The sequence below is a fragment of the Malaclemys terrapin genome, chromosome 1 (assembly GCF_027887155.1).
Source record: "Malaclemys terrapin pileata isolate rMalTer1 chromosome 1, rMalTer1.hap1, whole genome shotgun sequence".
Taxonomy (NCBI): domain Eukaryota; kingdom Metazoa; phylum Chordata; order Testudines; family Emydidae; genus Malaclemys; species Malaclemys terrapin.
Genome location: NC_071505.1, coordinates 232,719,222 through 232,745,599, shown reverse-complemented (window position 1 = coordinate 232,745,599; position 26,378 = coordinate 232,719,222). Strand labels below are relative to the sequence as shown.

Genomic DNA, 26,378 nt, shown 5'->3' with positions numbered 1-26,378 from the left:
TAGTGTATGCTTAGAGGAGGAGGGAGGAGGATTCAAACCGGGTTTCCTCCTTCAGGAAATCCGAAATATTCTGCTAAAGAATAGCAAATTAATCATTTGAGTTCTGAGAGAAAGAAAATTTCCCAAATGGTTTATTGGCCTTGAATCTGAATCTGCTTTGAATGAAATGAGATACATTTTGGACCATCATACGTGTCACATTTTGTCTGCAGATACACACGCATATCCCACAAGTTTCCCAACCTCTCTTTCACTTTACTTTACCATCAGTGATATCCTGACAATAGTTTAACAAAAATTGTCTACCTTACTGAGGGGGGATTTGATAGCAGCTTTCAAATACCTGAAAGGGGGTTTCACAGAGGATGGATCTAGACCAGGGGTCAGCAACCTTTCAGAACTGGTGTGCCGAGTCTTCATTTATTCACTCTAATTTAAGGTTTCGCGTGCCAGTAATACATTTTAACCTTTTTAGAAGGTCTCTTTCTATAAGTCTATAGTATATAACTAAACTATTGTTGTATGTAAAGTAAATAAGGTTTTAAAAATGCTTAAGAAGCTTCATTTAAAATTAAATTAAAATGCAGAGCCCCCCCGGACCGGTGGCCAGGACCTGGGCAGTGTGAGTGCCACTGAAAATTAGCTCGCGTGCCGCCTTCAGCACATGTGCCATAGGTTGCCTACCCCTGATCTAGACTGTTCTCAGTGGCAGCAGATGACAGAACGTGTTTCCTGTCACAGTGCACTGCTAGGCTTATGCTGGTGACTGTCCTTTCACATTACAGTGGTGACTGTACCACCTCTAACAGCCTCATGCTGCATGTGGAGCATTGGGGAAGGATGGGATGTGAGGGGGCTACTTAGGATCTGGGGTAAAAATCTGTCTGGGGATTGGTCCTGCTTTGAGGGGTTGGACTAGATGACCTCCTGAGGTCCCTTCCAACCTTGATATTCTGTGATCTGCAGAACAAGGAGTAATGGTCTCAAGTTGCAGTGGGGGAGGTTTAGGTTGGATATTAGGAAAAACATTTTCACTGGGACTGTGGTGAAGCACTGGAATAGGTTACCTAGGGAGGTGGTGGAATCTCCTTCCTTGGAGGTTTTTAAGGTCAGGCTTGACACAGCCCTGGCTGGGATGATTTAGTTGGGGATTGGTCCTGCTTTGAGCAGGGGGTTGGACTAGATGACCTCCTGAGGTCCCTTCCAACCCTGATATTCTATGATTCTATGATACTCTACTCTGCCCCATTTTCCTGGTGGGGGCAGAGGAGGAAGCATGGAAGAGGCTGGACCAAGATAGAACATTTATCTCTCAAATAGAAAGGCTTTCTCATAACCACACACAAGATGGGTTTAAGTTCTGTGGCACTCTGGCAGGGCAGATTGGAAGCCTTATGGAACCTTATTTTAAATAGAAAAACAGATTGTTCTGAAATTCATTATGATAATCAGTATGTTATCACCTGCCTTATCTTGATATTCCATTGATTTTATTCTAGGCTATCACCACACCAGCAATTTTCAATCTGTCACTGCATAATTGCATTGCATAAATTGTTAAGGAGGAGGCCAGAGGTTATACCAGTTGGGTAGGGGGTAATTGGAGTTTTTGGCACCTACGAAAGAGTGGGAGGCAATCTGTGACTGTGGGACAAGCACATATTAACTGTATGTGTCTGCTAAAATTATCAGAAGTGATATCATCAACAATGTTGACGCCCCATTGGAATGCATGGGGCATTTCACACCTCTCAGAGCTATTTCTTATAGACTGCTCACAGATTCAAGCAGTCACTTAATCTACATAAGAACGGCATACTGGGTCAGACCAAAGGTCCATCCAGCCCAGTATCCTGTCTTCTGACAGTGGCCAGTGCCAGGTGCCCCAGAGAGAATGAACAGAACAGGTAATCATCAAGTGATCCATCCCCTGTCACCATTCTCAGCTTCTGGCAAACAAAAGTTAGGGACACCATCCCTGCCCATCCTGGCTAATAGCCATTGATGGACCGATGGTCCATGAATTTATCTAATTCTTTTTTGAACCCTGTGATAGTCTTGGCCTTCACAACATCCTCTGGCAAAGAGTTCCACAGGTTGACTGTGCATTGTGTGAAGAAATAGTTCCTTTTGTTTGTTTTAAATCTGCTTCCTATTAATTTCTTTTGGTGACACCTAATTCTTGTGTTGTGAGAATGAGTAAATAACACTTCCTTATTTACTTTCTCCATACCAGTCATGATTTTATATACCTCTATCATATCCCTCCTTAGTTGTCTCTTTTCCAAGCTGAAAAAATCCAATTTTATTAATCTCTTCTCATATGGAAGCTGTTCCATACCCCTAATAGTTTTTGTTGCCCTTTTCTGTACCTTTTCCAATTCCAGTATATCTTTTTTGAGATGGAGCAACCACATCTGCATGCAGTATTCAAGATGTGGGCATACCATGGATTTATATAGAGGCAATATATTTTCTATCTTATTATCTATCCCTTTCTTAATGATTCCCAACATTCCATTTGCTTTTTTGACTGCCACTGCACATTGAGTGGATGTTTTCAGAGAACTATCCACAATGACTCCAAGAACTCTCTTGAGTGGTAACAGCTAACTTAGACCCCATCATTTTGTATGTATAGTTGGGATTATGTTTTCCAATGTCCATTACTTTGCACTTATCTACATTGAATTTCATTTGCCATTTTGTTGCCCAGTCACCCAGTTTTGTGAGATTCTTTTGTAGCTCTTCACAGTCTGCTTTGGACTTAACTATCTTGAGTAGTTTTGTATCATCTGCAAATTTGGGCACCTCACCATTTACCCCTTTTTCCAGATTGTTAATGAATATGTTGAATAGTATAGGTCCTAGTACAGACCCCTGGGGGACACCACTATTTACCGCTCTCCATTCTGAAAACTGACCATTTATTCCTACCCTTTGTTTCTTATCTTTTAACTAGTTACCAATCCAGGAAAGGACTTTCCCTCTTATCCCATGACAACTTACTTTGCTTAAGAGCCTTTGGTGAGGAACCTTGTCAAAGGCCTTCAGAAAATCTGAGTACATTATATCCACTGGATCACCCTTGTCCACAGGCTTGTAGACCTCTCAAACAATTCTAGTAGATTGATGAGGCATGGTTTCCCTTTACAAAAACCATGTTAACTCTTCCCCAACAAATTATGTTAATCTATATGTCTGACAATTCTGTTCTTTACTATAGTTTCAACCAGTTTGCCCGGTACTGAAGTCAGGTTTACTGTCCTGTAATTGCCAGGATCACCACTGGAGCCCTTTTTAAAAATTGGCATCACATTAGCTATCCTCCAGTCCTTTGGTACAGAAGCTGATTTAAACGATAGATTACAAACTATAGTTAGTAGTTCTGCAATTTCACATTTTAGTTCCTTCAGAACTCTTGGGTGAATACCATCTGGTCCTGGTGACTTATTACTGTTTCATTTATCAATTTGTTCCAAAACCTCCTCTAATGATACCTCAATCTGGGACAGTTCCTCAGATCTGTCACCTAAAAAGAATGGCTCAGGTTTGGGAATCTCCTTCACATCCTTAGCTTTGAAGACCGATGTAAAGAATTCATGTAGTTTCTCCACAATGGCCTTATTGTCCTTGAGTGCTCCTTTAGCATCTCAATTGTCCAGTGGTCCCACTGGCTGTTTAGCAGACTTCCTGCTTCTGATGTACTAAAAAAAAATGTTTGCTCTTACTTTTTGAGTCTTTTGTTAGCTGTTCTTCAAATTCTTTTTTGGCCTTCCTAATTATATTTTTACACTTAGTTTGCCAGAGTTTATGCTCCTTCTATTTTCCTCACTAAAATTTAACTTCTACTTTTTAAAGGATACCTTTTTTGCCTCTCACCGCTTCTTTTACTTTGTTGTTTAGCCATGGTGGCACTTCTTTGGTTCTCCCTGTTTTTTTAATTAGGGGTATCCATTTAAGTTGAGCCTCTATGATGGCGTCTTTAAAAAGTTTCCATGCAGCTTGCAAGGATTTCACTTTTGGTTTGTTTTTTGTTTTTCCTGAAAACTAATATGGAGTGTGTTGATAGCATAGAACACAGTGGGTAAACTGAAGTGGAGGAAGGGAATAGAAATCTTGTAGGGAGGAGGTAGTGAGATAAATTACCCTTTTTACTAAAAAAAAAAAGCAAGCCCTGACGCTTCAAGTAGTTTGGGGCATTGCAAAGGTAAAAAAGAAAAGAAAAGATTGATCGTCATATACTTTTTGTGAGCTCCCAGGTGAAATCATCCATAATAGGGATGATTAAGCAGTATTTATAGAGGGAGTGATTTCTCTGGAGGTCAGGAAATCACCCAAACCTTTATTCAGTTTGGTGGCAATATCTTAACAAAGCTGTTAAGAGCCTGGAAAGCCTCCAGCACACTGCAGCTTCCTCTTTGCTGCTTTGCCCTGAAGAGCAGCCATCTGTATTTAAGAACATAAGACTTTTGCATACAATTTTTGCTGATCTGCTATCACAGTTCCCTGACTAACAGCACCTCTGGGCTCATCAAGTGGACCCTGTATTCCTGGAGGTTTCATCACATGACACAATCTTTAATTAAAGAGCAATCTTTATTTCCTGGAGACTCCAGGACAATCCTGGAGGGTTGGCAACCTTACCCCTGCCCCACTCAGGTCCCAGGCCTGGAGGCATCACTTCTGTCAGGATGGAGACATCTGATTCCTCCACTCTCAGAGCTGGCCCAAGCTGCAGTCTGATGTACATCCACTGTGATTACCTCAGCAGACCTGACAATTCTGTTCCTTCCAGGAGCAATGACAGTGGTAACCAGTGATCAGACAGCCATCTTAAAGCAAAGTATTATTTATTGAAACTAAAAGCATTTAAGAGAAAATAGATTTTAAAATAATACTAAAGTAGTCTGTAGCAGACCTGCCTTTCTCTAAGAGTTGCCAACTCCCTCAGACTCCCTCCACAGAGGCTCTATTTGAGTTAGGGTTGCCAATTTTCTAATCCTAGAAAACCAAACACCATAGTCCCACTCCTACCCTGAGGCCATGCCCCCTGCCCTGCCCCTTCCCCGAGACCCTACTCCCTTGCTCACTACATTTCCCTTTCCTCGGTGGCTCGCTCTCCTTCACCCTCACTCACTTTCACTGGGCTGGGGCAGTGGGTTGTGGTGTGAGAGGGGGTTCTAACTGGAGGTGCGAGCTGTGGGGTGGGGCCAGAAATGAGGGGTTAAGAATGCGGAAGGAGGCTCCAGGCTGGGGAATGGGGTTGGAGTCCAGGAGGGGGTGAGGACTGCGGCGGGGGGTGCGGGTTCTAGGGTGGGGCTGGGGATGAGGGCTGCCGGTTGAGGTAGGGGGTTGGGGTATAGGGGGGATGAGGGCTCCATCTGGAGGTGCAGGGTCTGGGGTTGGTTTGGGGTACAGGAAGGGGCTCTGGGTTTGGGGGGGAGATCAGGGCTGGGGCAGGGGGTTGGGGCTCAGGGTTTGAGCACAAGCTTACCTCTGGCGGCTCCCGGTCAGTGGCTCAGCAGGGGGGGCTAAGGCAGCTTCCTGCCTGTCCTGGCACCACGGACCAGGCTGCGGCCCAGAAGTGGCCAGCAGCTGGTCCAGCTCCTAGGCGGAGGCATGGCAGGCAGCTCTGCGTGAATCGCTACTCTCACCCATAGGCACCGCCCCCGCAGCTCCCATTGGCTGCGGTTCCCGGCCTAGGAACCGGACCTGCTGGCCACTTCCAGGGTGCAGCTCGGAGCCAGGACAAGTAGGGACTAGCCTGGTTTAGCTCTGCAGCACCGCCAACCGGACTTTTAACGTCCCGGTCGGCGGTGCTGACCGGAGCCACCAGGGTCCCTTGTTGACCAGGTGTTCCAGTTGAAAACCAGACACCTGGTCACCTTAACCTGAGTCAGTTGAGAAGCTTTTAACAACTGACCCCCTTTCTTCTGAGAATGTTTTTTTTAACTCTTCAGTGTCCTTTTCGATTTCATAGTTTAATAGAGTTTAAAGCCACCACTAGATCACCTAGTATGACTTGTTTTATATCATTCCATTTCACCCAGATACCCTTTATTGAGTTCAGAATTTAGTTAGACTAAACTGTTGTGTACTAGATACAGAGAACAGGAGTGACCGAGATGTCACCAATGCCCAAGGCCCCTGCAATGGCAGGGAATTGATTAGGTGAGATATGTCTAGATTATCCCAGCAGGTGAACTATGCCCCATGCTGCAGAGGAAGGCAAAATGTCTCAAGGTCCATGATGATCTGACCTGTGGGAAAATTTCTTTCTGATCAAAATCTGATGATGAGTTTGAGCCTGAGCATGTGAGCAAGTCATGTGAGCCAGGCATCTAGGAAGGAGGATTCTCACCTCAGAGCATTCATCTGCCATGTCTGGTTTCCTGTCTCCAGCTGTGGCCAATCTCTGATGCTTCAGAGGAAGGTGGAAAACAAAACCCAAACAAACCCAGAACACATCTGGCCAATTGTGCACTGCGGGGGAAAAGTCCTTCCTGACACTTGAAGCCCTGAAACATGAGATTTGGTTATAGGCATTGTCTTAGTGCAAAGCTGAAAGTGTTCTGAGCTTGTCAAGGGCTATATTGGCATTCCTGTTCTCCCCATGCTCCGTGAAGGAAGGGGGAATTCATAGAACCACAGCTTCCAAGGCCACAAAGGACCATCATGATCCCCCAGCCTGACCTCCCCCACTGCCTCCCGCTGACAGAGGCTGCAGAACTTCACCCAGAAGCCAGATGAAAGTATGTGTTATGAAATATGTCATGTCTTAAAGACTACAAGTGATGGTGAGTCAAGTCCCTCCCCTTGTAAGCTGTTGCAATATTTAATTACCATCACCATTGGGAAATCATATGTTATTTCAAGGTTGAATTTGTCTAACTTTAACTTCCAAGCCGTAATCTTGTTAGGTTCTTCTCAGCAAAGTTGAAAATCCCCCACTCTCAGATCATTTTCCATGTGTGAATACCTGTGCATACAGCGATCAAGACACATTTCTACTTCCTCTTCAATAAGTTCAGCTCCTTAAGCCTCACATCAGAAGCCTTATTTTCTAGACCCTGGACCATTCTTGTGGCCCTTCTTTGCGGCACACGAGCTGATTTTCAGTGGCACTTACACTGCCCGGGTCCTGGCCGCCAGTCCGGGGGGCTCTGCATTTTAACTTAATTTTAAATGAAGCATCTTAAACATTTTAAAAACCTTATTTACTTTATATACAACAATAGCTTAGTTATATATTATAGACTTATAGAAAGAGACCTTCTAAAAATGTTAAAATGTATTACTGGCACGCGAAACCTTAAATTAGAGTGAATAAATGAAGACTCGGCACACCACTTCTGAAAGGTTGGTGATCCCTAGTATTTCCACAACCTTAATAATAATAATAAAACCACCTAGCTCTTATATAGCACGTTTTCCATCACTAAATCTCCAGGCACTTCACAAAGGAGGGCACTATCTTTATCCCCATTTTGCAGATGGGGAAACTGAGTGAGGTGAAGTGACTTGCATAAGGTCACCCCACAGGCCAGTGACAAATCTGAAAATAGAACCAAGATCTCCTCAGTCCCAGTCCAGTGCTACACTGCCTCCCGCTAAAGGGGAGTAGGGTGCACCATTCCCGGAAGCACTGCCATACCAGGCTGATGTGTGGAGTGGTTCGTTCTCCCCACCTGGGCAGCGGGACTCGGGAGCAGCCGCTGCTGCAGCTCCCACTGCCGCGGGGGGAGGAAGCAGCCAAGCACATGGCGCTCTGCGGCTGCAGCTCTGGCGCCCGGGCCTGAACCCCCCGAGCCCAGGCTGCTGTTGGGACCCAGCAGCGCGCACGCTGTGTCCAGCCCCTGGCCAATCGCGTCTTGGCTGGCCCCCACTCCGGGTCCGCCCACAGGATTGCACCAGCTGGGTCCCCGCAGCAGGCCTGGGCGGTTCACGCTCTGGGCGCCAGAGCCACAGCCACCAAGGGCCACATGATTGGCCGCTTCCCCCCGCAGCAGTGGGAGCTGCAGCAGCAGCTGCTCCCGAGTCCCGCTGCCCAGGTGGGGAGAACGAACAGCCGCCGCCTGGCCCCGGAAAGTTGGAGCCCGGAGAGGAGGCAGTCCCCTTTACCATACCTCCCTATTTTCCCGGACATGTCCTGCTTTTTGGAAATTCCTCCCAGATGGGGATTTGAGAACCAAAAAGCCGGACATGTCCGGGAAAATCCGGACGTATGGTAACCCTAGACCAGATGAGATGAAGAAAATATCGGGCGGGGGGCGCAAAAAAATAAGCTGAGTGCTGCCGGCCAGCCGAGAGCACACAAAAAAAAAAAGCTGAGTGATCCTGGCGGCGCAAAATATCGTGACAAACAGCTCAAAAACGGGATGGTCCCGATTTTATCAGGACGTCTGGTCACCTTACTCCTGCTTTTTAATACTATAGGGCTGTTGTTTTCAAGCTTTCCTTTGGAGCCACAAGGGTTTCAAACTTTTTTTTTTTTTAACTGTGAAAGCTGAAGTTCTCATATAGTAACATGATCCAGGTGCTGGGGCTTGAAGAAAAAAAGCTAAATATTGTGAGACTCACAATAAAGTCATGTGAGCTGGCAACTCTGCCACTGCCTTTGATTCCTAGGACCTCCAGATAAAAAATATTAGGTAGAGAGAACTCATATCAAACACACATGTGCACACACACAATTCAACCCTCTCCACACTCGCAGACACATCAGCCTCCGCCCCTCCCCCCCGCCTCCCATGTGCACACACTCTCACCAACCCCAGCCAGGCATATATACCAGCCAGCACACCCCCACACCACTCCGTGCACATTTCACTTTTCCAGTCAAAAGCTCTCCCAAATCAAATGTCCCTAAAGGATTATATTTGTAAGTCCACTGTTCCAGCCTTTTACAAACCATCCCACACATCTGTTATGTCAGAAGGCTTCGACCTAACACTTTGTGAGCCGGACATATGGGAACATAGTTATATCATATCTATTTGTTTCCCTTAACTGCTGTCACTCCTCTCTTCTTCCCCCTCCCCTTCCCAAAACTATATAATTTCAGAGTCCACTAGGAAATTAATCTCTGTTTTAACCTGTCATCTTTATTTCCATTAACAGATGCTTACCCCAATTCTGAAGTGGTCTACGTCTGGACTAATAGCACTTCTACATCTGTGGTGGTTGCAGAAGATGGTTCACGACTTAACCAGTATCATCTGATGGGACAGACTGTAGGAACTGAAAACATCAGTACCAGTACAGGTGTGGTAGAATGCATCTTTCCACCACACAGTTGCTAACAGGAAAAGGAGGTGTAGTGGGGAGATGTATACAGGCTCCTGGCTCTTTGGTGGGGGCACTAGGGAAATGCATATCAAGTCTTGGCAACTGTACAGTAACACCTCAGAGTTACGAACACCAGAGCAACAAACTGACCAGTCAACCACACACCTCATTTGGAACTGGAAGTACACCATCAGGCAGTAGTAGAGGCCAAAACCAAAAAAAGCAAATACAGTACAGTACTGTGTTAAACATAAACTACTAAAAATATAAAGGAAAGCAACCTTTTTCTTCTGCAGATTAAAGTTTCAAAGCTGTATTAGGTCAATGTTCAGCTGCAAACTTTTGTAAACTTTTGAAAGAACTATAAGGTTTTGTTCAGTTACGAACAGCACATATTTCAGAGCGATGAACAACCTCCATTCCCAGAGTGTTCATCACTCTGAGGTCCTGCTGTATTTGCTGAAATCGCAGCACTATTGCTGGCTTATTTCCCTGCTAGAGGAACGGCTCCAGGAGGCAAACACTGGCCACCCATTAGATCTGTACCAATCCTAGGTTTATAGTGATTTGCTTGATGAAACCGTTTGGGGGAGGGGGGAAGAGGGAAGGTGGCAGCTGTTGCCGGCCTTTGCAGCGTGTCCTGGGTACCACGTGGCCAGAGAGGAGGTGCTAACCCCAAGGATTCCCATTTCCTCCGTAACTGGAAGTGGAGGCGCCAGATGTGGCAGCATTAGAGAGGCAAAGAAGCTTTAATCCCAGCCCAGCCACCCACGTGAGGTCCCCCTTCCCCCCCCTCGCCTCCTGCTTAAGGCTTCCATGTCAGGGCAGCCCTGTGCTCTGATGGGGGTGGGGGATACCTGGGAGAGCGATGCCAGACCAGCCCTGACAGTTACATGGGTTCCGCAGCACAGAGGCTTTAACAAGTTATATAATATACTTGTCTTGAGAGAATTAATGAAGTAGAGTCTAAGGGCTGCTATGATTGGAATCAAAAATATCCTGTCTTTAAACAAAGCCATCCCCTCCCTCTATGGCTTCATTCACAGGAGGCTTTTAGAATGCAGATTTGAACAATGCTCTTGCAGAAATTAACACTAGTAAAGCACTGAGACATATTTATTGTGAGGACCTGGCACCCCCTATCACTGGCTAAAAATGACAGGCTCTGAGGTCTAATTTGAGACTCTGAGGAGAAGGTGTAAACCAGATTGGTAACCTGGGCTATCCTTGGAAGGGATATTTAGGACACTTTATCATGTGCACAATCCGCTCCCCCGCACACACACACACAATCACAAAGGTTGGTAGGATTAAGGAATGAAGGTGCTTAAAGCTCTCTATTCAAAATTAAACAAACAAACAGCTCTGTGGAAGGTAGGACCCACTCTGAGCCCAGCTGGGCTTGCTGTTTACTCCCCAAACAATCCCAAAGCAAGGACAACCTTGCTCTACGTAGTACAAGGCAACCACAAAGTAAAGTTATGATCCACTTCCCTGCAAGTTCTAATCATTCCCAACCCCTTCAATATCCATAGAACAGTTGCTAAATAAGCCAAAAGAATCAGCATCCAGGATATGCATGTAGAAATAATCACAGTCGTTACCCTAATAGCAAAGAGCCCCCTGGGGAAAGCAAGCTGCCTCCCATTAAAGAACAAAAACATGTTTCCTTACCAGTTCACCATCATAGCTGCATTGTTTTCTGCAATGAATGGCAGCTCCCCTCTTGCTTTCAAAACTGCCAAGAAAAAGATCCAGAGGATGTATGGGAGCATCTCCTAGAAACTCGCCCTGATCCTGGGAGAAAGAAAACAATCCAAAGCAGGCAGTGGGTGCTCCAGGGTGTCAGTTCTGGGCCACTTTCACGTCTCCGCTTTCCCGTGGAAGGCACCTTGCACTCCTCAACCTAAGGAAACAGCAGAATCCTAGGAGGGATCAAAAAGTTCGTGCACAGAAATCACGTCCCTTCCCAAAGATTGAGGCTAATAAATTACGGTTTTCCAACGTCAAGAATTTTTTTAATGTCCCAGGTTGCATCTGGGCAGGCTGGATTCTGATTGCAGGGTGGATCACAAAGAGCAGGACACAGATTGTAACCAGGGATTAGCAAAATACAAAAATCCGATTTTACACAGGGAAAGCATCAGTCAGTGATGGATTTTCTGGGCTTCATCAAGCTCGCAGTAGGCTGGTAATCAGGGTTACTTGTGATCGGAGGTTTAAGACATTTCTCCTTTGTACAGAATTGTTGAATGCGGGGGGTGGGGTGGGGGGGAGGAAGGAGAAGGAAGAATACTGCACAAATCCAACAGTTTGGATCCTTTGGATATATTTTGGGCCATATGTCAAACTAAACAACCCCTCCAATTGCACGGGGGGAAATGTTTGGGTATATAAAAATTTTATACACCTTTTATGCTGTCACTTCAAGCAGATGCTTTTTAGAAAGAGGTAAAATCTGGATCTCCACCAGGCTTACTGGATCCTACTGATTTTTGCACCCAGCTCCCCAAGTTCTGCCTGAAGAAAAAAGATACTTGGCTAGTTAGATTGCACACACAAAATCTTGGAATCTGGCACATTTTAGCACTGGCATGCTGCAAAAACCCAGATCCTGCTAATCTTGGCACTCAAGCCCCCAAATTCTACTGGCTACATAGAGAATACAGCTGCCACAAAAAAATTCCCCATGTAACAGTATTGCAAAAAACCAGTACAGAGCCCCAATACTTCCACTTCCTACATAAAGAACACATCCAGCCACTTGTATGTATCAAAATATTCCTGCACTGCCTACACAGAGAAGATATTCAGAACAAATAAAGAGAAAATAAACCCAGCCACTTCTGTTGCACCAAAGACCTTGAATTTTTGCACGTTGCAGCACCACAGCACTACAAAAACCCAGACCCAAAACATAGATCCTGCTGCCAATTTTTGCACTCAAGCCCCAAATTCCAATATCTAAATACAGAACACAGCCAGCTGCTCCACCTATACCAAAAAATTACAGACCCTGGTGTATCCTGAGGCACGTGTGGTCTGGTGCAACAATGACACAATAACACAGATCTGACATACCTGAATTCTGCCAGAACCTGCCTTTTTTTTTTCACCGCAGGCCTCAGCCTACAAGTGTAGCCACCATTCCACCACTGGTAAAACAGACCTTGATGTATCCAGCCGAGCAGCATATGAAAAGCACATATCTGGTGTCCGGATTCTACCGGAGCCTGCTATTTTTTAGCCATATCCGTTCTCCAAAATTCTATTGTCTAAATCATTTTTTTTTTAAATGTAGCAACTTCTAATCCATCAAAAAAATCTAAGCCAATGGTTCCTAAAGGATGGGCTGTGTCGTGGAAAGGAGGTAAATGGGTCATGGGATCGATGTGGAGGAGAGGCCTGGGGGGATTGGAGAGTTAGCCTGCCCAGCACTTACGCTGCACAAGTGGCTTCTGTCCCACGGCACTGGGCCCAGCAACCCCCCTTTGGGTGTTGTGACCTGGTACATGGGGTCACAGTGCCACTCAAGTTTGGCCTGCTTGCTCCTCTGTCATGACAGAAGAGCAGTCAGGCCATACCTGAACGGTGCGGCAAGGGATGGCATAGGTCAAACCTGAGTGGCACTGACACCAAATGGGCAGGTCGCAATGCCACTCACTCAAATATGTCCCGGCCGCCCTTCCATCATAACAGAGAGATGCTGTGAACTCGAGTGCCAGGTTGCAACTCCCAGAGCAGGGAGTTAGGCCCAGCCCTGCAAGAAATGAGTCATCACTGTGGGATGAGAGCAGGGAAAACTCTTCAAATACCTGCCCCCGACACCTTGGGGCATCCCCTCTGCACCTCTCCGGGAGCAGAGTTGTGGTGCCAGGGTAGAGGATGCTGCTGAGGATGGTCAGTAGCCCCTCGGCAGGGTGAGGAGGTGGTGGTGGAGGAGGACACTGGCCTATTATTTCCCATCCCAAAATTTGGATCCTGGATGGGTCATAAAAAAACAAAACAAAATGCAGTTGTTTGGATGCCTTACTAAAACGTTTGGGAACCACTGATGTAGATCCTCTGCAACTTGGCACAGTTGCAGCACAAAATCACATAGCCCGCACTCGGATCCAGCTATATCAGCTCAGCTTTCACTCTAAGGCCAAAAATTCTACCACCTAAGTACAGAAGAAATGCAGCAGCTCCATTTCTTCTTTATTATTAATTCTTTCTTTTAATTGTTGATGTTGAGAATGGCATCCCACTGTGATAGGTTCTGTATAAACAGGTAACAAAAATTAGTTCCTGTCCCAAAGAGCTTAAGTCTAAGAGGGAAATCCTGGCCCTACTGAAGTCACTGGGAGTTTTGCCATTGACTTCAGTGTGGCCAGAATTTCACTCTAAGGCTAGGTCCACACTACCTGCCCAATTCGGCGGGTAGAGATCGAGCTTCTGGGATCGATTTATCGCGTCTCATCTGGACGCGATAAATCGATCCCAGAAGCGCTCCCCCGTCGACTGCGGAACTCCTGCTCGTCGAGAGGAGGAAGCGCTGTCGACGGGGGAGCTTGCCTGCACCGCGTGGACCCGCAGTAAGTAAACTTAGTTCGATCTAGGAAACGTCGACTTCAGCTACGCTATTCTCATAGCTGAAGTTGCGTTTCCTAGATCGATCCTCTGCCCCAGTGTGGACCAGCCCAAAGTATAATGCTAGAGGCAACAGGTGGATACAATAAATGGCTAAGATGAGCACAGGGTAACAATGAGACAATACCAGTCATCATAATAAGTAGTGGTCACAGAGCACCAGCTTCCTCCCACCCCAAGTTGAGTTTTTTTGAAAGCATTGTGGCTGGAGAGAAAATGCAGATTTCATCGGGAGCTTCCTCCATGTGTAAGAGCAGCGTGAAAGAGTGTATTCTCCCTTTAAGAGACAGGCTGGAGCCAGCAGCTGCCCCCCACCCCGCCCCAATCCCCTAAAACTGGTAATGTGAACCTACTGCCACCCCAATCTGGGGAAATGAAGGTAGGGCATACTTGCAGTGCCACACTGGACCACAAGGGGGATGTGGGGATAACGCACACCTTTACGGGCAGCATGGGGGAAAGTGCAGAGGTACTTACTGGAAAACTGAACAATGGGCAAAGTTGGCATCTTTGGTGGAGTGGACATGGGGGGACCAAAGTCTCAATACTATGTAAGAAATGACAGGATGTAAATCAGCCACGACTGGCCTTACAAATGAAAACAAGTTTTGTAATTTGTAATTTAAAAACAAAAAAGAGCAGACTTCTGTGCATCCTTGCTGAATAGCACTGTAAACACATTTATCCAGCCTGCTGCTTCCTACCAGTTTTTGTCTCCCCTTTTCCCCTTCCTCAAGCCGTACTGTCAAAATAGACAACTCTATTTGACTGCTCTTAGTTGACCAGGAAAATCCAGCTCCAATACATCCCAGTGCAGTAGCAGCTCAAAAAACATGTAGCTGGTACGCAGACACCTGCTGGATCCAGCCCATCTGTGGCCTCGTACACAAACTAATCCTGCTAAATAGAGAGCACATGCAGCCAGGTGTAGAGCACCAAAAAAATCCTGCATACCAGGTATGGGATTATCACAAACCAATGTGTATAGGAAATTATCCAGTTATAGGGATATGCTACCTGATTTTACAGCAGACCTTCTCCCAGCCCCTTTCCCCAGCACTCTTTCAGGATCCTTTTCACAAGAAAGCGAGAAGCCAGAAGAGAGCCCTTCCCTGGGCACAAGGATTGAGGCACTCTTTCAGGTAGATGGCTCCTGAGCTTTTTAGGGGTTTATAGGTCAAAGTCAAGACCTTAAACTTATCTGGTAGCCATAAGCAACCAGTGCAGATCAGGGAGCACTGATTGTATGTGCTCAAAGAGAGCTACGCTGCTTACCAGGCAAGTCACCACATTCAGCATCAGTTTCAGTTACTGGGTGGCTTTAAAGGGTTGCCACGTATAGAGTACATCACAGTAGTCTTAGGGTACGTCTATACTTACCCGCTGGTTCGGCGGCAAGCAATCGATCCCGGAAGTGCTCGCCGTCAACGCCGGTAATCCTGCCTTGCGAGTGGAGTAGGCAGAGTCGACGGGGGAGCCTGCCTGCCACGTGTGGACCCGCGGGAAGTACCTTTAAGTTCGAACTAAGATACTTCGACTTCAGCTACGTTATTCACGTAGCTAAAGTTGCGTATCTTAGTTCGAACTGGGGGGTTAGTGTGGACCAGTCCTTAGAGAGAGTTTATAGGAGCAGAAAACAGCACGAGATGGGCAGCTGCATGAAGAGAAGCCAGGCAGTCTTAAATTGCACCACTCTTCTCCTGCCCGCACAAGGGGGAGAGTCTTTCTACACTAGGGGCAGCAGTGTGGCAGTTTCCCCACTGCTCTTTTCCTCCAGACTCTGCTGGCCTCTTCCAGTTACTATAACCACTTCCTCATGGGGCCCATTAGAGACAGAGGCAGCCTTTACACCTCAGAGCCTTTACAACTCAGAGTGGTATCAGCAGTAGATAGCCAGAACTATTGTGCCCCCACAGCCTCATACCCCACTGAGAGCTTACCCAAACTGGGGTTAGATCCCAGAGTCCTGATATGGCAGGTCCACATCTCAGGCTTGGTCTACACTACACAGCTTTGCCAGTGTCATTCTGTCGGTCGGGTGTGTGAAGAGGTTTGAGCCCTGACTTACATAGCTGTGCTGGCAGAAGTCCCTTGGGTAGATGTAGCTGTATCAGCAAAACTGTCCTTTTGCTGGTACAGCTTATTTTGCACAGAGGGGCTGGAATAAATTATACTGGTGCAAAGCAGAGTTTTGCTGATAGAAGCTGTATCCACACTAAGAGCATTTTGGCAGCATAGCATACCAGTATAGCTATACTAGCAAAGCCATAGCCAATTAACCACACTGTCTCTCACAAATAATCTGCCAAATCTAACTACTCAGCTGTGCTGTCTGTAAAATATGACCATACCTGCACATGTAACCTAGCTGTGTTACACATCCTCCTTTAGAGGCTGGTCTGCAGAGGACAACAATCATTGCATGCTACTAAATATTGTATTTGTAGTTAGTTATCCTTTAGCTCAAGTGGTAAAGGTCTATGCTGCACTTGTCTCTGAAGAAAATACATTTTGGGGTCGTGGCCAAAAATGCCAGGATCTGGCAGAATTCAGCAGTTTTATCACATGATTACACCAATCTGTATCAGAATAAGAGTGGCTATACTTGTTCTCTATTTAGAGGGTAAAATTGTAAGTGTGGAGCAAATATTAGCTAGATCAAATTGTAGGATGTGTGTGTGCAAATTACACACCAGAGTGTGTCAGGATCTTGGTTTTTCTGATGGTGTAGGAGGTCAACAATGTTCTATATTTCAGTAGAGGGATTTGTGCTTTGGGAGGCCAAAAATTGCCTGGATCCAGTAGGATCCAGGTGCCATATACAGGATTTTGCAGCAGCCTTGTGCCAGAACTGGTCAGGTTCTAGATTTGTCTGGCATATTAGGAGAGAAGCTATGGACTGTCTGTTTTGGCAGTGCATTTTGGGGGCTTGAGTCCAAACATCAGCGGGATCAGATAGGTCTCAAGGATGGCATAGGGATGGATGCAAAGAGATCTGGAATGTATTGGTGCAGTCAGAGCAGCTGGATGTGTTCTCTGTGTAGATGATGGAATTTTGAGTCTTTTGTGCCAAAATGAAAAAGATCCAGCTTGGTCTATGTCAGGATTGTCACACAGAGGCAAAATAGAACCAGTAACAACTTCATTGGTAAAATAAAGAATAAATTAATTAGTTTAAAAAAGACTGGCTCCAACACTTAGTAAAGACATGCAGCTATAATCTTCACACAGTGCCACCTAGTGACTAAATATTGTAACGCAGTTTAAACTTTCCATCTTCTCAAAAAAATAAATTAATTAATGGAGATATCCTATCTCCTAGAGCTAGAAGGGACTCTGAAAGGTCATTGAGTCCAACCCCCTGCCTTCACTAGCAGGACTAAGTACTGATTTTACCCCAGATCCCTAAGTGGCTCCCTCAAGATTGAACTCACAACCCTGGGTTTAGCAGGCTGATGCTCAAACCACTGAGCTATCCCTCCCCCCAAATATTTGTATTTATTTTATTTAGGCTGACTTGTATTTGTAAGGGCTGTCTCTGGCAGGTTTGGAATAGGTGAATCTTTTTCTTCTAGTTCTGCACCTGCACTTTGTAGAATTGTTCAGTGGATTGTTCGGTCTCTGGAACAAACTGAAGATGTTGACGATTTCTGTTGAACGCTCCATGGTCTGTCTCAATAGTGTATAATCAGGGTGAGGTATTTGTTTCCTTTACAACAGCTGGAGTTCTCCATCCTTCTCCTCTACCCAAGGAGACACAAACAGGCAATTTTCTGAGTGACATCAGTTATAAAAGTGTTCATATGCTCTTTTTGCTTGTTGATCTGACTTGGCTACTTTTTTTCAGGTCTGGCCATGCTGGGGCTAAATTGTTTTCCAGGATTGGAACAATCCTGAGTTGCCTTCCCATCAGGAGCTGGGTAGGGCTGTAGTCAGTAGCTACTAACAGTAGTAACTTGTTGCTCAGTAGAGCAAGGAATGGATCTTCCTGCTTCAATATTTTCTTGGATGACTGTATAGCCCCTTCAGACTCTCCATTTGCTTGTGGGTAATGTGGGCTGCTAGCGATCTGTTCAAAACCACATTTGGTTTAGAATGACTGAAGTTCAGTTGTGGTGAATTGTGGTGTGTTGTCTGTCACTAGTTGTTGTGGAATATCAAAACTGGTGAATGTGCTTTTTAATTTCTCAATAACACTACAACTTGTTGTATCTTTCAAATATATTATTTCAATATATCTAGAAAAATAATCCACTACAACTAGGTAATGATGTCCTCTAAATTCGCACAAATCCGGTGTTAGCCTTTTCCAGGGTCTGTCTGGTATAGGTGTTGTTATTTAAGTCTCTTCGCACACATGTATCTGTAAAAGTTCTCACATGCACATTCACTTGCCAGGAACCCCTTTTCAATCTATGCATATCATTTTTCTTCTTCTGTAAGTGTATGAGGGCAGAATGCAAATGGTTTCCATTCAGATCCATGTAGATGCAATAACGCACCACCAAGGCCAGAGTTACTGATATCTGCACTGACCATGGTAGAATTTAACTACCCCAGTTCTAAAGATAATTTCTTTGCCCTTTTGAAGGCAGTCTCCTGATTTGGGCCCCATAGTCAGGAAGTATTGGACCTTAGTTGTTCATTCAGTGGTTTTGTCACTGTAGAAAAGTCTTGCAGCTATCAACCACGATAGTTTACCATCTCCAGTATGTGTCTCAGTTCTAGTACATTTGTTGGTGCATTCAGTTCTCTAATTATATTTACTTTCTTGGGTATAGGACTAATTCCAGCTGTTCCAAAAATTCACATTGGAAAACACACTTTTCTTTATTTAGATTGAATCAGTACTCACTGGTTTAGGTCAGGACTTCACTGAAGATTTTGTTATGTTCTTCCACTGATGTGTTGTCCCTAAGAAGGACTACCCCATTTATGTTCTGTAATAGCTCTGCCATCTTTCTTGGGAAATTTTCAGGAACATTGGTAATCCTGAAATGGAATCTTTGAAAGCAAAATGTCCCAAATGGTGTAATGAATGGAGTCAGTTTAGCTCTCTCTCTCTGGCTAAATGAAATTGCCAATTTTTGTGCATTTACAGCATTTGTCTCCTTTATTTAAACAATCACCTCTTGTATTGTCATCTTTCCCACATTTTGAGCATCTAGTCTGAAAAGTGTTTATATTTTGCCTAGGGCTCACCCCACATTGCCTTTGAGGATTGATTACAATTGCTTTTTGCAGCTCTGCTATATCTCCTATTGCAGTGGTTCCCAAACTTTAACAACCTGTGAACCCCTTTCACGAAAATGTCAAGTCTCGCGAACCCCCTCCTAAAAAGGAATATTTCCAGGGATTTTCTCCTTTACCTGAGTATAAATTATAAAGCAGTGATCTCGGAAATACACAATTTGTTTTTATGACATGCTTATTACATACTATTTATTATTAATTATTATCTATCATTACAGTATTTTTATTACATTATGAAAACGGCAACACTCCAAGATCTCACTTTCGTAGCTTGTATCACTTTGAATAAGCCTGTTATAAGACAAGGCTCCTATGTTTCATCAAGGAGTATCAGATGTGAAACAGCAGGAAGGTATTTAAGAAGTCAACTCAAAGAGTTCCTCCTACACAAGCATTCAGGTCTTGAGCAGTCCAGGCAAACAACGCACGTTACAACAAAGCTTAAACTTGTTCTTCATAATAATTTTAAAAACAATACTAGCTGCCTATTTCATTTTAAAAACAGCAAAAAATATCCACCTCCCTTTCCTTTTCTTATAAGGAGTCTTGAAGTTTAAATCTCCTCAGTGTGATAGATAGGCTTGCTTTGATCTGCTTAGCTCTTGGAAGTCCAAGGGCTCCGGGCTGCTGGCCCTGTGCTGCCTGAGGTCCCTAGGGACAGCTCTGTCCGCCATTAGGGATTTTTTTTCCCGAGAACCCCCTATAACATTTCACGAACCCCAGTTTGGGAACCACTGTCCTATTGTGATTCTATTTGTAAGTCACTTCCTCTAGGTTTCTTTCTGGTGGCCCTGGCCTCTGTTTGGATTTTTAATACTCTCCAATTGTCTTGCTATTTCCACTGCTGTGTGAAGGTTTAAATCTTCCCTCATTTGCAGTTTCTCTGTCAGTCCCTTGTCTAAAATGCCAATCAGGACTCTTTCTCTGGTGTGCTCTTCCATTTTGTCTTCAATATCAGTTTTCTACCATGTCATACAAGCCTCTTATAAATGATTCCACAGACTCCCCAAGTTTTTGGACATGCTGGTAGAAACGGGCTCACTCATCAGCCACATTACACAGAGGTGTAAACTGCTCATCAAACAGCCAGCACCACAGCATGGCTCTCCTCTCCAAAGGCAAAGGATTTAAAGATGGGTTCAGCTTCCCTGCCCATAGCACAGACTAAGGAACACAACTGGATCAGGCCCTTCTCCTCCTGGAGTTTAGTTGAAGTGCAAAACCCATAAATCGATCCTTCCAGTCAGTCCAGTCTGCTCCATCAAAGCTGAAGCTCTGTGGAGCATGAAATTTAGGCACTTTAACAAAATTCTGCCATTTATATTGTTTTTCTTCAGAAACCATGTCAGATTAGTCAGCCAGAGATAGAGGCAAAATGGATACTAGCAACAGCTTTATTGTAAAAAAGAATGTAGACTGTCTTCAGTGCTAGGTAAAGATAGGCTGCAGTAGTCTTCACACACCACAGCCTACTGACAAACCGTTATAATGCAGCTCAAACTTTCCATCCTAATCTATGTCTGAGATCTAGGATTTTGCAGTGCTCTGGTGCTAGAGCATGCCAAATTATGTGGTGCTCTAGGAGTGGTGGAAAGTATTCTGTGATAGTGGGGTGGAATGTCAGTGGGATCCATATTCTAGATCCAGGTTTTTGCAATGTTGCATGACTGGAACATGCCATAGTTTAGACATGTTCAGTGCAGTAGGAGGGTCTGGTCATGTTTCCTTAGTAGAAATCTGGAGGTTTGGCTGCAAAAATTGTCAGGATCAGGTTGGATCCTAGTACCAGATCTTGGTTTTTGCAGCATTGTACTGCTGGAATGTGCTGGTTCTGTACCTTTTTGATGCACTAGGACCAGTTGGATTTACTCTTTATTTTGGTGGTGGAATTTGGAGCCCAGGACTCAAAAATTGGCCGGATCTAACAGAATTCATGTCACCTATCCAAATTTCTGAAGCCTTGTGGCATTAGAACATGCCAGATTCTGGAACTTTTTAATGCAGTAGGAGCAGCTCATTGTGTTGTATAATTATGCAGTGGCATTCTGGAGGCATGGGTACAAACATCAGCAGGATCTATGTTCTGGAACCTGGTTTTTCCAGCCTTGCAGAGCTAGGCTGCATAGAAGACCAGACATTTCTGGTGCAGTGGAAATGGCTGAGTGTGTTCTCTCAGTCAGTGACGGAATTTGAGGATTTGGGCACAGAAATCAGCAGGATCCATCAGTTTCAGGCATGGTCTGACTTTTTCCCACCACTGCATTTTTCTCCTTCTAGGTGAATACACTATTATGACAGCACATTTTCACCTGAAAAGAAAGATTGGTTATTTTGTCATCCAGACGTACCTTCCGTGTGTTATGACCGTGATCTTATCACAAGTGTCCTTTTGGCTAAACAGAGAGTCTGTTCCTGCTAGAACTGTCTTTGGTGAGTATTTCACTCCTTTGTGGCGGTTATGAAAGGATTGTCTTACTCAAAGGGGTGACTTTGTGTAAGGAAATAATAGTTTACTCTGACTTATTTCTAGTCCAGGTGATTCTGTTCCCCCTACTTCTGAACCAGTTTAAACCATATGCTCTCTTCCTACCATGTTTCCAAGTCCTTTGACTTAGTTCTGATGAAAATTACACAAGAATTAAATGAGGGTTGGTGTAGGAAGAGGGAAGAAGAAATCAAATCTGTGTGTTTTTATTGTAATGGGGGAGGGGTTAATACATACCCTACACACAACAATGAAAACACTGATTTCTCTTCAAAAGTTTTAGTGTGTCTGTATTTCAAGGTGCTGATCTACATGAATCATAAAAGAGGTTAATTAGTGCCAATTAATTTATACTGATGATAATAGGGGTATTATTATCATCAATACAAATTAATATAATTACTCATTTACAAACTGTATCCATATTACAGAATGTATAATAGGTAAAATCCTTTTGGGATCTCTAAACAACTTGAATTATCACTAGAAGATTGCTTGTAAGCAGGAAGTAAACACCCAAGACTGATGCAATATGAAAACACAGTGGCTGGGAAAGGGAGGAGTGCAAAAATCAGTTTTGTACAAAAGTGTTTTCCCACTAGTAACAGGGAGCCAAATCTTGCTATTGATTTTTATACAGAACTCTCCACTGACATCAGTCAGGCATTTTGCTTTAAAATCAGTGGCATGAGGTGGGCCAGGACACCACAGAGACTACCTACCATGATGCCAAAGGATTGGGGACCTAATTCCACTCTGTTACACCTTTTTAAATCCAGTGATATCAGTGGAATTTTTGGATTTACAGAGGTGTAATTGACAGTAGAATTTACTCCTTTGAGTGGAATCAGTAACAATTTTGTTATTAATTTCAGTGGCAGCAGGATGAGATACCTACAATGGTTGGAAATGAATTATTGAAAATAATTTATGTTGTTTTTTTATCTCCAAATATTGAAATCTTGCCTTATTACTGCAATTACTGCTAATTAGTTTAGTTATTCAGATCCTAATAAAGTGACTTCCAAGTTTCTTTTTATTACCTGTGATAATCTGCATTGTTAGGTTGTTCTACAAAGTTCATGCTCTATATTGGCTGAAATCCAGAAGGAAAAAGATTATAGGATTTACATGTATCTTTCCACAAACATATCCCTGCAAGTATTAGAAAGTCCGAAGATTACATTAATTCCTCAGTACACGGATAGCAGATTTTGTAATGTACTTCTTTATAAATGAGGGCTGCTATAAACGTACCACACATCAACGTGAATGAATAAAATAAGTAAGATTCTGGTTTACACCACTAATCTTTATGCATACAATTTTTAAAATGTTCTTTCAATATGTAGAAATTAAAGATGAGCTGGGTGCCCCAGAAGTCAGAAATAAGCTCCTCAAGGCAGGGACCTTGTTTTTCTATTGTTGACCAAAGTACCACGCACTTCTAAAATGCTATACAAACAGTTATTTCCTTGGGGCTGCTTAGGCATCAGGGCCTAAGTCACAAAACATTCCAAGTCTCGTGCAGAATCCTAAACTTAACTTTTTTTTTCTTTTTAAAGGAGTAACTACAGTCCTTACCATGACCACCTTAAGTATCAGTGCCCGCAACTCCTTGCCAAAAGTGGCCTATGCGACTGCAATGGACTGGTTTATAGCTGTGTGTTACGCCTTTGTATTTTCTGCGCTGATTGAATTTGCAACAGTCAACTATTTTACAAAGAGAAGCTGGGCATGGGATGGCAAAAAAGCTTTGGAAGCTGCAAAAATCAAGGTTCTTAATTTACACTTTTTGAATTACTAGAATAAGATTCAGTTACCTTGCACAGCACAAATAACTGAATGTACAATTTGCAACTGCTCCATAAAAATGTGTTTAATTCACTCATGTCACACTGTCACTGACCTTCAGGTGATAACTTGCAGGGCATGCTGATTTTTTTTTTTTTTTAATGCATATGCTGTCAGAATAGGAAATATTTGTTTCTACCATGCATATGAACTGATCTGTGTTTGGAAGTATGACTGCGAGAGAGTTAAATGTATGTTACAACTAGAGCTGGGTAAAACTTTTGGGACAAATATTTTATTCACTGAAAATGCAATTTCAAGTTGACCAAAACTGTTCACAAATTCATTCTGAATTTGGCAAATAGTTTCAGTTGAAAAAAAAATCAAAATACTTCATTTCAGTGTCTTCAAAACAGGCATGTTGATTTTTCGTTTCAAAACTATGTTCCATTTCAAAATGTGCTTAAATTTTTTTAAAAGGTTAAAAAGAACCCAAAACTTTTTTCATTTCACTGATAGCATCTATTTTTTTTTTTTTTGCATCAATCTGAAACCATTTTTTTCCTTTAGTCCCGATGCCAAAACAAAAGATCAATTATAGCTCTAATTACTATGGATTTTCTTCACTGAAATTAAGAATTTAAACAAATGTCTAGCATAAAATTAATATAGACAGTCCATTCCTGCTGTTATTGAATCAGTGGGAAAGCTCGCATTGAGTTCAGTAAATCAGGATCCCACAACAATCACCATAAATGCAATACAAATAAAAATACAATATGAAAGCATGAACATTTCAACTGCAATATATCCAGAGTTATTACAAATGTAGGATCTGTGTACAAATACTTAGACTATTTAATGCTTACAAGCATAACTTTATTCACAGGAGTAATCCTGTCAACTTCATTGAAACTACTCCCATGTGAAAGTTACATGTATAAGTATTTTCAGCATCAGAACTTTACTGGGCACTTTGGTGACTATTGTCAGTAATAAGGGCTATTCTAATGTGTTTTATCAAATGATCCCATAAAGAAAAATAATATTTGCAGGCAATATACCTTATATCAATCCCCTGTGAAATAACTAAATACCAAGACAAAAGCTACTTTCATGACTGTTGCAGCAAGCACAGAGGTGCCGGGGCTCAGCCCCGGCAAGCCCAGCACAAATTAAGCACTGACCCAAGGCAAGGATCACATCAGTAAAGGATTCTGCTAATTTACATGCTAATCTGAGACCCAGTCTTGAGGGCCCTGTTCAGCGTTCACTGATGTTAGTGGAAGTTTTGTTTGAGTAAGGGCGGCAAGATCAGGACATAAATAGTTTGTTGGGATTTGAAATGAGAACAACTAGTGAACAGTTTGCATGACTGAGTACTAAACTGATATTTTTGTTTAATCCCTGAGAACATGTTTTCACCTGCCTTCTATGTCAAATGGTATTTCCTGATTTATATTACAGAGAAAAGAGCGTCAATTACTAGGAAACAAATCAATTAATGCTTACAGTGCTGGAAGGACAGCCCCCACACCAAACGTACCAAAGGACTCAGCCCCATCAGTCATCTCAAGCGCTGCAACTGTTGCAGTGAAATCTGCAGAAGAAAAGCCTGCTGAAAGCAAAAAGACTTATAACAGCATCAGTAAGATTGACAAAATGTCCCGAATAGTTTTTCCAGTATTGTTTGGAACTTTTAATTTAGTCTATTGGGCCACATATTTGAATAGGGAACCTGTTATTAAAGATGCTACTTCTCCAAAATAAACTGAAGGACTCCAAAACCACACGTGAGCCATATTAATAAAGCAAATGCTACCACGGAGAATATGAAGGCCAGAAAACTTTCTATACTTGAGCAATATTCTTCAGGAAGTTTTTGCATGTTTAATAATATGTACAAATAATATTGCCTTGATTGTTTCTACATGTAACAGCAGATGTTTCAGAGACAGTGACATTAATAATTACAGCCACAGATCTTTTTAGAAGAACACAAGAGAAGTCATAGAACATGGCTTCTATGCTGCACAGTATCTTACATTGATAGTTTATAAATAAAATAAGTTATATTTTTAACTGTTCAAGTGTATTACATATCTGAAGTTTTTATATGTCTAATGTACGTCAGACATACATAGGTGTAACCTATATTTTACAGAAATGTTCCATTATTGTCATCTAATAGGGTACCATGAATAATGCAGGTTGTAAATATATTAATTCTCATGTAGGGTCACATTCCACCACCCTTACTCTCTCCAAGGAGCACCTTATTCCACAAATAATCCCAACAATCCAGATTCTCAGCCAGTGGACCTGGACATAGTACCTAGTGCTGAATGGAACTATGCTAATTTACACCACCTGAGAATCTGGGTCACAGATTTTTGTGGGACTGCGGAGGAGCAAGGTGCCACTCAATGTAAATAAAGGTTGTAGAATCTTATCCTTAGGGGGGGAAGTCAGTTTTTTCACATTCCAACTACATTTTTCTCTGGTAATTCTCATTGTTTATTGCAAAAATTAGGCATGCAGTGCACAAAATTATCTTTAAAAATAGACTAAGAACATACTGTGCAGATAAAACATTAATGTCCTTACTATATACTTTCATTAGGGTAACATAACCAGCGTTTGGCCAACATCTTCCATTGAAGAAGAAGATGCCTCTGAAATAATGATTATTTCTTATTCCCAATAACAAGAAAACAATCACCCAACACAAAAAAGGGTGTCAGAGAAAGAAAGCTACTCTTCATGACAACCAGGTCTTTCAGAGACAATACGGGCATTTTGGTCTTTATCTGAAACTTTTCTATAACCTCCTTGCTGCTGCCCGTGTGTTTTGCTTCAACCATGAATAAGAAAGCGTAATTTGAGTTTTCAACTTTTTTTTAGACGTTTGGCATGACTGCTC

At 43.3% G+C, this 26,378-nt stretch overlaps 1 protein-coding gene across 1 annotated transcript in view; it reads left to right on the top strand.

The window, feature by feature from the left end:
- Positions 1–26,378, top strand: part of GABRA5 (gamma-aminobutyric acid type A receptor subunit alpha5) — an 80,851-nt gene extending 54,473 nt beyond the window's left edge. Inside the window, exons 7-10 of the mRNA XM_054009173.1 lie at positions 9,124–9,267; positions 21,454–21,606; positions 23,227–23,438; positions 24,923–26,378. Coding sequence (XP_053865148.1) covers positions 9,124–9,267; positions 21,454–21,606; positions 23,227–23,438; positions 24,923–25,225 — 812 coding nt within the window. The 3' untranslated portion in view covers positions 25,226–26,378. The remainder of the gene's footprint in view (positions 1–9,123; positions 9,268–21,453; positions 21,607–23,226; positions 23,439–24,922) is intronic.